We start from the raw sequence: 12,538 nt of genomic DNA, 5'->3' as shown, positions 1-12,538 counted from the left end.
GCACTAAATAATGACTACACGCTGATGCAAAGGAGCGCAATCACCGTTTAGCGGGGTGACTGCTCCAGAATATAGTCTGACCCTGAAAATGACTAAAAGTCTCAGTTAGCCACTGATGTCACTCACCCAGTTAATGTCACTGAAGCATCCAAGGACAGCAAAGATGTGGCTAGGGCGAGATATCGTGTCACTTGTAGCTAACCGAAAATGGTTAGCGATGTTTATAGCAGAATTTTTTGCTAGTTAACATGTTAAGTCTCGATCAAATCAGGGGGCATTGGTAGACATCTCTGATTAAAAAACACACCCTGTGCGATATCACTCCACTTCCACCCATTTAGCTATTCGGTGCCACTCGGGTAGGATGAATTCCCGGCGATGTTGGCTCGCTAGCTAGCTAGCAAGCGACTCCACTTCAGAGTCGTTGGCTCCATCTCAATCAATGGCACCGGGATAATTCCACCGATGCAACATCATCATTAAGTTAGCTAGCTAGTGAGCCTCCATTAAAATAGGAGCCAGACACGAAGCGGGCCCGGGAGCAAGGCTGCTGGGTGAGCTAACGCCAGGTAAATAATGTTAGCAAAAAACAGACTCCGTGTTTATCAAATGCGGACGACGGCGATTTCGAGGCTGGTACGACCCGTTATCCTTCTCCATTCCCCGATTCACGCAGCCATCACAACGAAAAGAGGATCCTCACCGGAGTGCGTCAAGTCACGTCAAGACAGTAGGAATACGCCCGGAAAAGAATACACCTTGTTTTCAAAATAAAGGCTGCACTATAACAGAAAGCGCGGAAACGCGTGTGGAAGGGAACTTGTAAACTGAAAGCCACGAGCGGAAGTTGTATTTTTTTCTGCTTAGCTTGACACACTAGTCTTTAGTCCGCCAGACGCCAGCTTCTGGTCAAGTGCGCAGGCTCCCCAATGTCAGTCAAACGCAGATTGTTTCATTATCCTTGCCCAAGAAACTCAATTTATAATTTTGTGACCATATGCTGTGATTTAATCTGGAGTCTTTAGGACTCACTCCTGGCTTCAGAGTGATCAAACTGTTCTCAAATCTGCCGTTACATGCTGGGTTCACCTTTTATCCTGACTGGGGTATTTGAACAAAGCTTGAATCATTGAAAAAGTAGATAGCCTAAGTTATTTGGTAAATTAGGCAAGTTACAAATTTGAGTTAGTTGCTATGTCAAGATCAATAATGCTAATGAGTAAAATAACATAATAACCTTTAAGTTTGCGGTCTTGTAAGGTGGTATACTAAAACAGTAAAAGGCCTTTAGTAATAAAATTAACAGTAAAAGCCTCTAGTCCACTAGTCTAAATAGTGGACATGTCTTCCTTTAAGATGTAGCCTCGTAAAAACTCTAGATTTGGCATCAGACCAGTTTTGGTACTCTTTGGACCAGTGTTTCAAGGTGGTGTCAGTTAGTAGTTACGGCCTGCCCCCTGATGGTCCTTTTTTGTATTGCACTTTCGGAGGACAATGACATTAAATCCAAGGGCAACCAGTGCTGTCTGAATGGTGGCTAGTGAGAGACACCAAAATGAAAAGGAAATAAAGTCCAATGTTGCATTACACCAAGTGGCTGACTTATGTGTTGAATAACACAATAACACATAGCCCTTGAAGTGCACTCCATTGACTGTTCTCTGGCTGGTTAAAGATAGTTTACAAGGATTACACAAAGTGAGAAGCATCAAACTTACATTGGATCTTTTAATCATTGAAAAAAATTTTACAATTTATCCTAGGATTCTGCAAGACATAACATGTCGAGTACATACACGAGCAAAGCGAGCTGTTCATGAGCTCTGAAGGTAGAGCATTGAGGGAACATTGACTAGAAGCGGGCGTATGCACTTCTCTGTGGAGCAGACTGCGCCCCGCCCTGCTGCTGCAGCTGGTGGCGGAGCTGCTGGGAGTACGGATCCTCCAGGGACTTCACCGACACCGTGGTCTTAGGCCCGGTCTTCCACTCAATGCCGCTCTCATCCACCACTGACGCCTCTACAGTGACAGTGTGAGTGCCCAGAATGGAGAAATTAAGCAGGAACTGCGTGCTGAAGTAGTCGTTGTGGGGTTCTACCCGCTGCTCAATCTCATTGGTTTTGGAATCAAGTGGAATCTGAAACGTGAAACACAAGAAAGAGACAAAAAAAGTGAACGTTATTATTATGAATCAAACAAAATCTGCAGACCCTCAGACAAGAACAAATCGCTGTGCTGTCTGCCTCAGAATTAGAATAGATATGGCATTTACATGGCATTTTTGGCATTTGGCTCACACTCTTTTCCATCGTCAATGAATGCAAAAGCAGAAAAGCTTCAGTTCTTAGATCACCAAAAATTAGAAAGCATACTATATGACTAATCTCTTGAATGGTCATATAGAGACATGCTGGTGAAAAATGTATAGTGCGAGCTCAGGAGAGAGCTGTAATAGATTATTTTACCCTATGTAATTTACTCAACTTTTATTGTTGTAAAAGCTGGGTGTGTTTAAGAGAGGCAGTAGTAACAGATAAAAGAGTAGTTAAAGAACCTCTGTTGTTTGCCATTGGTTTGTTTTGTATCACTAAGTGGATATGTTCTGCACCTTGAGCAATTTAATTTCCTGCTTTGAATCATGAAGTTGCACTTGACTTGACCTCAAACCACCAAAGATCAAAGAAAAGGCAAGATACCTTGTAGTCAGGCCCCGTCTTGCTCTGGAGAATGGAAGTGACATTGAGGCAGACAGACTGGATCTTTCTGAAGAGTCCTGGGGTCGAGCCGTGCTGCACCACCCCTTCCACCTTCAGAGTCAGCTGCTGGCTGTTCTGCACCGGGATCGGCTCAGTTGGTGTTCGCGGGGATGGAGAGAGGGCAAGCTGGTAAAATGAAAACACGTGGATTAACCTTAAAAGATTAATCAGAGATTAAAAAAAAAAAAAAATGTCCAACTAAAATTCTGATCAGGAAATACCAAACTCTGATTACTCATTACACTTAACTCTCTAAGTTGCAACTGTACTATATTACACAGTAGAAAAACCCACCAATCTGTACAATTTGGATGCTTCAATGTACACTTTCCAATTGCATTGTATTGTGACGTCTTCTTGTAATTCAACAATGTGTGCCAGTATGTGAGCATGTTTCTGCACCACTGCCACCAAGTGCATTTGGTGACTTAAGTCATTTAAAACATGATGAATTAGAGAGTTAGAACACAGTTACCTGCTCTCAAGATCAACTTATTAATTCATTAATTTACTGAAATCTCTACACAGGTGACATTTCAAGTGTTATGCTCTTGATTTGCTTTTGTATAACTGTCATAGCTGTTAATAAATTTAAACGCTTTGGGAACTCATTCATTCTTTGTGTTCTGGATTCTGTATGGCACCTGTTGATGAGGCATGTGTATGTTTTTATTCTTTTCTGATAAAACTGAAACTAGTTACCTTAATGCTGGTTGACTGGAGTTTTTGGAAGAAGTACCTCTGGAAGGACAGTGGGACCTTGAGCAAAGCTATGACAGCGTCACAGAGACAACCTGTATGCTGAACAACAATACAAACAAAAATACATTAACATTTTAAGCACTGAACTACTGCTCTTTTCCAAAGTGATTATGAATAAATGCTGCAGTAGAGTGAGCTTAGCCACTAGTGATTCCTAGATCATTAATAATACAGGCAGACAGATATTGCCAGAACCTTTGGGACTTTGTAAAGTGCATGTATCACCCTGCTGCACACCTATAAGTAAATAAGCATATGCACACTCGGTGGTCACCATGTTGACCTTACCAAGTAAGAGACAGGAGGGTGTTTCTTGCTAAGGCCCTCCACTTCCTCTAGTACGTGGTTGAAGACCGACATCATCCGTCTCTCATACTCACTCTCTGTCTGGAACGACCCCAGGGTGCCATACTCCTGAAAACTAGATTACAGAAATGGAAACAGACAATCGTTTTCAATCAAATGTTTGGCTGGAGAATTCTTCTAGGGAGTTTGTGTTAGGTAAAGCACTTATGACAAATATCCCTCAAGTACGGTGTGGAGTAAGACCCTTTCCATCAAATCAAATAAGACAGGTTACATCTATTTTCATCATAATGTCATGCACTCTAAGTGTGGAGCCTGGAAGTGCCTGCAAGAGATTTTATATCAGTAAATCACCCTGTAGTTGGTTACAGCATGAACACATATTATCAAACAGGTATTATGAATAGAAACAATGTTAACATTTTTCATCAGGCTTTATCATTACAGTGTATCACGTTGATTCCAAGTTTTTGTGAAACAGTTTGAGCCATTCAAAACAATGTAACCCAAAGGTTCAGAAGGAGTCATTTTACAACAGAACAGTCTCCTGAGTTTGCCATATGAAGGACAATGTTGTATAAAATTAAATTTGTTTTTGGTTTCTCCCAAATCACCTAACAAATAAATTCAGATACATCAGATTAGTTCACTGGTCTTGGCTCTCACCTGGCTGCTTGTGGGTCCAGTATCAGAGCCTCTATTACATGGGAGACCAGCAGGCAGCTCTGCTGTTGTCTTGAGTACATGGTTAAAGAAAAATATATAATAGCAGAGAAACCAAGGCTGTCAAATAGGACTGGGTGATGCCAATATTATATCAACACTGTTAAATGAGACTAGATATCGGTGGGATTTTGAATAGCGTAATATGTTGTTATGTCTATGTATTGTTTCAGTGGTTTTAAAGGCTGTGTTATAGAACAAGTATGCATCTTTTTAACCTATTAGACTGTTCTAGCTGTTTTGTTATTTGCCTCTGTTTAGTCATTACATTCACATTACTACTGACTGTCAAAAAAAACTCTTGTGTGCAGAAATAGCCATCCCTACAATGCTTTCACAATATTGATAGAGGTATCTGGTAAAACATATTGTGATATTTGATTTAGTCCATATTGCCGGGACAAAAAGATAATGTCAAAAAACTGCACTAGTGATGTGAAGAATTAGGCTCATCCAGTTATTTAAAAAGGATACAGCTCCACGTTACGCAGGGTGGCATAGTCTGCATCGAATGATGACTGGTGTAAGTCAGCATAACGAGCAGCAAGGCTTCTGAACTCATCCATGGATACCTTCATCTGAGAAAAAAAATAATAAGTGAAAAGAGTGTTGTTAACAGCAGTGACCGCAGTATTTATCATACTGCACATTTATCCTCCCTGATGCCACATCAACTCCCAGCCTGGTGGTGCCTCGGAGGTCATACCTGCATGGAGATGCGTCCGCAGCGCTGCAGATCATTACCCGAAGTGAGGGCGATGGTGGTAGCGATGGCAGGAGGGGGGCTGGTCTTCAGGCTGTTGCAGGTACAAATGAGCTGCGACAGGGCTTGCAGGGTGTCAATACGCAGCTTTACAAACTCACACTGGAATGTAAGTGGGCTCAGAGGAGTGCTCGCAGCCTAAAGGGAGAGATTAACATAATGACTATGCATAAACATCATACAGGTCTTGTTCTGCTGGTACAGACAAACAATGTACAGACAGGTATAGGTGTGCTAATTAAATTCATTACATATCTGGGTTGCTATGTATTAAGCTCCCATCCCATCCCTCCCAAATGTGAGCTGAACAGCAGCAGTTCTATGCATCTGTCACTGGTGATGAAGCGGGTGACTGTGTTAACGTGCTTTGACAAGCAGATGCCTGACAGTTACTGACTGTGAGGGAGGCGATGCCCTTTTGGTAGGAGCGCAAAGCCTCGGCGATGGCGCTCATGGCTGCACTGTAGTCTCCGTCCTCCACGTGACTCAGGCACTGCTCGGCCTGGGAGAATTCTTTCAGGCTGTTCAGCCAAAAGTAGAAGTGTTCTGATGCCACACGGGTTCGCAGACTCTGGTACAGCTCGCTGGACAGCTCGTGGCATCCCTGCAGATCAGTAACAGGGGTTACTCTATCCTCTCTCAGGTGCTGGCAGAGTCTGCAGCACTTTGCCATTAAACACCTTTACACTTAAACAAATGTTTCTGCACCAGTGTGTCTTCATCAGGTGTTAAGGGTGGTGCACTACACCACACTACACCAGTGTTGTGTTACTGTCTGCGTGTTTGATCTCATTATTGGACACTGAAAACAAGACCAGTCATATATAATACAGAGGGTGCACAGAGGGTGTTGAGGGCCACTAGAGCTTGAATGCAGAGTAAAGTTACAAAATCACACACTATCTGTGGTGTCTACAAGTGTCAGAGAGTTACATTTGATACTTTAAGACCTTTTGAAGATAAAATTTAATTTTAATGTATACAAAATTTAAGGCAGATTTCTGGACAAATAATTTTTCTTATTCAAATAAGCCTTGCAGGTAAGTACAGACAGGCTGTAAATCACAAACTTTATCATGATACAATATCATATCAATTCTTTGGACAATGATACAATTTTTGCCAATATCACAAAGTCTGCCACGATTGACTGATATGAGATGATATAATGTGTTTGATTGACAAGGCTATTGTAAGCTAAGCTAAATTACTGAGGCCATGGCAAGGCTGTGCGGAGGTCATGATATGGAAATTTCAGAATAAAGACAAATCTTATAAATGATAACATAGATTTTCAATTTGCGTGAATGGTAATGGATCATTGATCTTAATGATCAATACATTTATCCACATTAGGACACTGATACACCTCTTCTAAGTACCATGTGTGTGTGTGTGTGTGTATATGTATATATATATATGTATATATATATATATATATATATATATATATATACACACACACACACACACATACACATATATATATATATATGTATATATACACACACACACATATATATACACACACACACACACACATATATATATATATATATATATATATATATATATATATTATGAAGGAGTGTGATACCTCTAGCTTATTAACGGGAGGTTTCTAAGAATTCTTAATGTAACAAAATTATTTGTTAGGTCATTATTAGGTTAGGTAACAAGGTGCTACTATAGTAAATCTAACATGCCTTTTTCCACAGAATTTAGGACAGATGAGAAGCAACAATTTTCTTGAATTTCTCTGTAAATCTACACAGGTATGTGTAGAATGGGTATTTTCGCAACAGGCAAATATAGCAGGCCAATATAAACGCAGTATCAGTTCAGCAATGGGTTTCAAGTTTTATAATATCAAAATTTTGAGTGATGTGGAAGGACTAATTAATTTTATGTCTGATATTTATGAAACTGGATTGAAGTTGTTTTAAGACTTTAAGGATCTGCAAACAACCTGAAATATCTAACAAGTGATTATTATTATTATTATTATTATTATTATTATTTTAAAACACATTAGATTCTATAAACGATATGGAATCAATAATATCAGCACATGTCCTTTCAAGATAACCCACTATGGTTACTAAGCTAGTCTGTATGAGTGGCAGTGTTAGTGTAGCCAAGCAGATGAGATCACCATGCGAGAGGCTTGCCGAGCGATGCGGTACACCGTCCAGCCATTAGCCACGTTCTCCAGCTGCTGTTTGATGACCATCTTCACTTCAGCTGACAGAGAGGACTGGCTCGCCACAAAAATCACTGTTGCCAAGGAAACCTGCAGCCATGACAGTGGGGGTGGCATTGAGGCATTACAATCAGAAATCATCCAGACACAAAGGGCATAAGACAAGTAATAAGACAACCAAGCAATGCTTCAGACTGCATGTCAGCTATTCAATAACTGGCAAGAAGTACTTGTTATTCAATACAAAGTCACAAAATTGAGACAAATTACGTATTTACAAATTACATATTAAGTTAATATGTCAATTAAAGGGAGTTAATCTGGACATAAGGCGAATGTTTAAGTATTTTAAGATATTTTAGAGCACTTGATTTACATGAATCAATTTAAACCTTCTAATTTCAGAATGAATGTTGAGAAACATGATGTTGGCTCATTATTGGCAGGTCATAATCCAGCTACCAGGATGCACTCCAGACACTCTCACTATCCACCCTCCAAGAGAGAAGCACACTCTGTAGAGAATTTGTCTTTGGGGTTCTAAAATCCTCATTTTGGGAGTGTTTATCCCCACCAGAGGCCAAGCATCTATTCGACAAACTAGAAAAATCACTCAAATACATATGCCCAAAATGAGAACTGGCAGATACAAGAAATCACCTCTCGTGTTCTTTTTGAGATTATTTTTTGGCATTTCTGCTTTATTTGATAGTGATAGTAGAGAGAGACAGGAAAGGCAGAGGAGAGAGGGGATAACATGCAGCAAAAGGGCCTAGACTCAGATTTGAACCCAGGGCACTGCAATAAGGACTCAGCCTTTACAAATGCTCTACAAAGTGAGCTATATTTTTATATTTTATGCATTTTTAAATTTGTATATTTTTATATTTTATGATTACTTGCATTGGGTCATTTGTGTTTAACTCAATTTTATTTACTTTGTGTGCAATGTAAATATCAAGTACTTCAATTTGTAAATAAATAAATAAATAAATAACTGCCTTGTGGGTGTATAATAAACTTGAAACCAAAGCCCTGCAGACAGTCTGGCTCGTGCTCTGAGTCTCTCACCAGGAGCTCCTGCTGCTTGTCAGTGGAGGAGTGACTGGCCACTCTGTAGAGGTCCACCAGATCTCCCAGCATGCCATCTCCCAACACTGGTAGGTGGGTGGCGATGGCTGCCAGAGCATGGCACATGAGAACACGGGAAGAGTCGCAGGAGGAGTGGAGCTGGCCGAGCAGGAACTCTACTGCTGACTGGCTGAGGTGGGGTCGGCTCTTCAGCAGCTGAACCAATGAGGTGAGGGTGGTCTAGAAAGAAAGAGGGAAAGAAAGAATACTAATACATTCAAGTCAATTCACCAAAGTCCAAGACTGTTGGTTGGTGCTGGACATTTAGACAGATTGCCTTAATAACAGACTTTTAATATATAAAGGCAAATTCCACCAGAAACCACATAAACTGTGTTTGAAAACAGAGACTGGTGACTTTTATGATGTTTCTGGTAGTGTTTAGTTGTTTGAGGGCAAAAGGAATACAAAATACTGTGAGAAATCCTTAGTCTTACACATAGCGGTAGTTTAACTTCCAAGTTAATATAAAGGCAGCAAAAACACAATAATTTCCCCTGGTACCCGGTGTATTCATAAAATCACCCAAACATAATGCTGACTGCCTCTTGGTCACATAACATCTTACTTTGAGCGTGGCCTGTGCACTCGGGCTGCTGTCCTGACTGCAAAGCATCAGAAGAGACTCCACTCCCAAAACTGTGTCCTGCTCCAAATGTACTATATCTGGAGAAGAGAAACACACACAATGGGCACCGTGCCTCTGCACACAACAACAAACATCAGTGGGATGACTTTAAACAAACTGAGAAATGAAAACATTGACATGCAGTGAGGCGTGAATGAGAGGAGCCTGTGGCCCTGGACATGTCATACCCACTGAAACTAACCTTTCTCTGGACAGGAAATTGAAATGTTGGTGAGCACAATAACCCCATGAGCAGCCACTGCCAGGTTGCTGTGGTAACAGCATTCCTGTGCCAGTTTAACCAGGTCAGTGAGCCGAGGGGGAACCGAAGAGCTACCTGAGGGGGCAGAGAGGATTGTTTTCCAGAATGCTGTAAATCAGTCGTGAGTAATTCAATTTTCCAATACAATCAGCCAAATAACAGAACTTGCACCTGAAGCCTGATGGGAATCAAGTGATAAAATACTTAAATCAATGTGGAATCTGACACGACTGTCAATTGTAAAGATCAATTTCATAGTAAACTCTACCTGTTACAGGGCTCAAGTACTGCTTGATGGCAATTGTTCCAGAGAGGGTGGAGAGGACAGCCAACATCCCCAGCTTCAGACTATTGTAAGGGCTGGTCAGGGCACACTCACACAGGGTCTGCAGCCACATGGCAATATCACTGTTTAGTCACTAACAGACATTGTATAGACATTAAGCAAATTCAGCAATACAATTATCAGCATTTGAAACTCCACCTGAGTGTTTTCCCGGGTCCAGAGGTGAGGAGCCTTTTTAGCCAAGAGCTTCAAGTCCTGAATTGCCAGTCTCTTGACAGCTTTCCTGGGGTCATCTTTCAGGTACTGAAGAAGAAGCTGCAACTGTAGCAGGGGGCAGTCAAATAAAAAAACAATTGTTTTGATACTCTTTAAAAGGGGCCAAAACACAAAATTCATTGATAGCAAAATTTCTGAGTAGTGCTCTTTGCCATAACAAAATGTTATGTGAGTGTTTTAACTGTACCCTAAATAAGACAATTACTTTGATGACAATACCTGCTTAGGAATATCGATGAGAGAGGAGGCTGCCAGCTGGGTGAAGGTGTGCAAGGTGACAATGACCATGGGCGTGGAGGGGTAAGAGGTGACCAGCTGCTGCAGGAGCTCTCTGCTGCTGGAGGCCAGGTTGGCATCATGGTGCATGTGCTGCAGCATGGGGATCAACTTCAGCTTCAGGTCCACTGGAGTGTCCAAACCTGGCAGAGGTGTACACAGAGGATAAATTGAATCTCACCATAAAAGAACAACTACACACATCAGCACATATCAACTGAACACCAACAATTTATCAGGACAGGGATGACCGATTTCATGAATTTGTAGATTTGGTACAAGAGAACATTGAAACAGTGATTGTTTGGCGCATGGTGCAAAGAATTTTACCTTGAATCATCTCACTGATTTTGTTGCAGATTCCAGCTGCAAAATCTCTGAAATTGAAAAATGGCACAAAAAAATCTCATGTTACATTTAACCATCACTCCAGCATCACACGAGCTATGATATGCATTAAAGCTCAGTTTAACCTGTGAACTCCCCTTACTTTGATTGTGCAGAGAAGCTCGCAGCAGCAAATATGGCAGCCTCCACTTCTACGTTGTCGTGAGAGTCCAGGCTTTGGCGAATGCTGTGGTGAGCATTTTTCCTCTCAGGGATGATTGACGCCAAACTACCAAGCATCCTGTTTGGAGAAAACCAAAATTAAGTTTTATTTTTTAAGTGTTGGGTGACTTGAACAAAAGGAAAGGCTGGTAAGCATATACCACAGGAGGTGACGTGTTCTCACACACCTTGTTCTAGCAAGATCTACAACAACCTCCAGTCTCAGATCCACAACCATGACAGATTTCAGCACAACCACATGAGCGCAAAAGCGCCTTCGAGAAAAGGATTTTTAAAAAAGAAATGAACTTCAAATCAAAATCTTGCAGCTCTGTTGCAATCATTCCTCTAATCTCACTCCACACATCACAATACAAATTCAGGGTTAGCCAAAGACAATGATTAGTCTGTTCTGATCAATTAAATACTTTGTAAAGTGATTGCATTATCTAAATCCAGTTGGTATTATTATGCTGTTTTTGAAGAATGCAAAAATTTCACTGTTGCTACACTCAAATAAGTGTGAACTTACAGTCATATCTTAAATGGTTCCACTATGGAGATATTTGGCATAAATACCCAGGTGTGATTTTTGTCCCTATCGTGCAGCCCTACACACGATTACCTGAGGGTGATCGCTCTTGCCACGGGATCATTGCTGTGGATGACAGAAAACACCCGTTTGACAAATTCATCCACGTTGAGGATCTTCTCCAGGTGTTTCTCGCTCTGTTGTGTCACCTTCAGCACACACAGGCGCAGGAAGTTGTTTCTGAAACACAGTGACAAGACGCCTCTGTAAGGAGAGGAACTCAGTAACACCGTCAAACCTGTGTAAAATAATTATTAAATTCCATTCCATTGCATACCCGAGTCTGAAGATGTCTGCTAGTTTCAGGAAGGCAGAGTTGATGAGGATGGGGAAAGGATACTTCTGGAAGAGTTTGGGGAAGAGCACCACAGCCTCACACTGCTCCCCGAGCTTTCCCGACCTCAACCCTGGAGGAAAAGCACTATACCCGGTCACAACACAGCCGCCATACCGCTACCGCTCTCAACCAAAACACACGCACACACTACAGGCATGAACACAACACAACACAACACACAGCGCCAGTACCATACACTCCTGCTAAGCTAACCAGATAGCCAACAGTGGCTAACTAACACACCTTTGTCCAGCTCCATAAGAGCCGAGTTGGCGTCAAGCTCTTGTTCTCCATAAGCAGCTTCCGATAAAAACGACCGCGCTGTTGAAAGCGACATAGCTCCTTAGGTTGTTTTTTTGTTAACACATTAAATAAATTTGTAAACCATGACAGCACCACAGCCGGTCACTAGCACTTCATTCTTCAATCTGCACTAAAGCTTGTCGTTATGGAAACATACTTCCGGGGTAAATTATTTTCTTCAAAATAAAAGCTCTACCAGTTAATCATAATCAGAAATACTTTACTGAACAGAAACCGGGGCAGTTGCAGTCGCTCAAACTCTCAAGATAAGAATATAGTATAAGTTAAATAATAAGAAATATCAAATAAATAAGTCATATAAATATATATATGCACCAGAAATCGGTAGCAAAAAGGTTGTACATTAACATGTCTATGGATATTC

General features: G+C 41.2%; 2 protein-coding genes across 2 annotated transcripts in view; both read right to left on the bottom strand.

Moving 5' to 3' along the window:
- The window catches only part of lpgat1 (lysophosphatidylglycerol acyltransferase 1), a 43,563-nt gene extending 42,851 nt beyond the window's left edge, over nt 1–712 (bottom strand). Inside the window, exon 1 of the mRNA XM_030047052.1 lies at nt 127–712. The gene's annotated coding sequence lies outside the window, so the exon portion shown is untranslated. The remainder of the gene's footprint in view (nt 1–126) is intronic.
- Nucleotides 713–1,710: 998 nt separating this feature from the next.
- ints7 (integrator complex subunit 7) lies at nt 1,711–12,293 on the bottom strand. Its single transcript, XM_030047668.1, has 20 exons — nt 12,094–12,293; nt 11,791–11,920; nt 11,547–11,693; nt 10,863–11,000; nt 10,703–10,749; nt 10,316–10,515; nt 10,019–10,141; nt 9,803–9,920; nt 9,475–9,609; nt 9,213–9,310; nt 8,585–8,824; nt 7,466–7,603; nt 5,708–5,914; nt 5,254–5,448; nt 5,022–5,125; nt 4,491–4,559; nt 3,807–3,939; nt 3,459–3,557; nt 2,697–2,882; nt 1,711–2,137 (listed from the first exon to the last, which is right to left on the bottom strand). The coding sequence occupies exons 1-20, from the start codon at nt 12,185–12,187 to the stop codon at nt 1,853–1,855; spliced, it is 2,886 nt and encodes a 961-aa protein (XP_029903528.1). The 5' UTR covers nt 12,188–12,293; the 3' UTR covers nt 1,711–1,852.
- Between the last annotated feature and the right edge of the window lie 245 nt (nt 12,294–12,538).

The sequence above is a fragment of the Myripristis murdjan genome, chromosome 24 (assembly GCF_902150065.1).
Source record: "Myripristis murdjan chromosome 24, fMyrMur1.1, whole genome shotgun sequence".
Taxonomy (NCBI): Eukaryota; Metazoa; Chordata; class Actinopteri; order Holocentriformes; family Holocentridae; genus Myripristis; species Myripristis murdjan.
The sequence above is the reverse complement of the archived record's forward strand: the minus strand, read 5'-3'. Positions and strand labels throughout refer to the sequence as shown.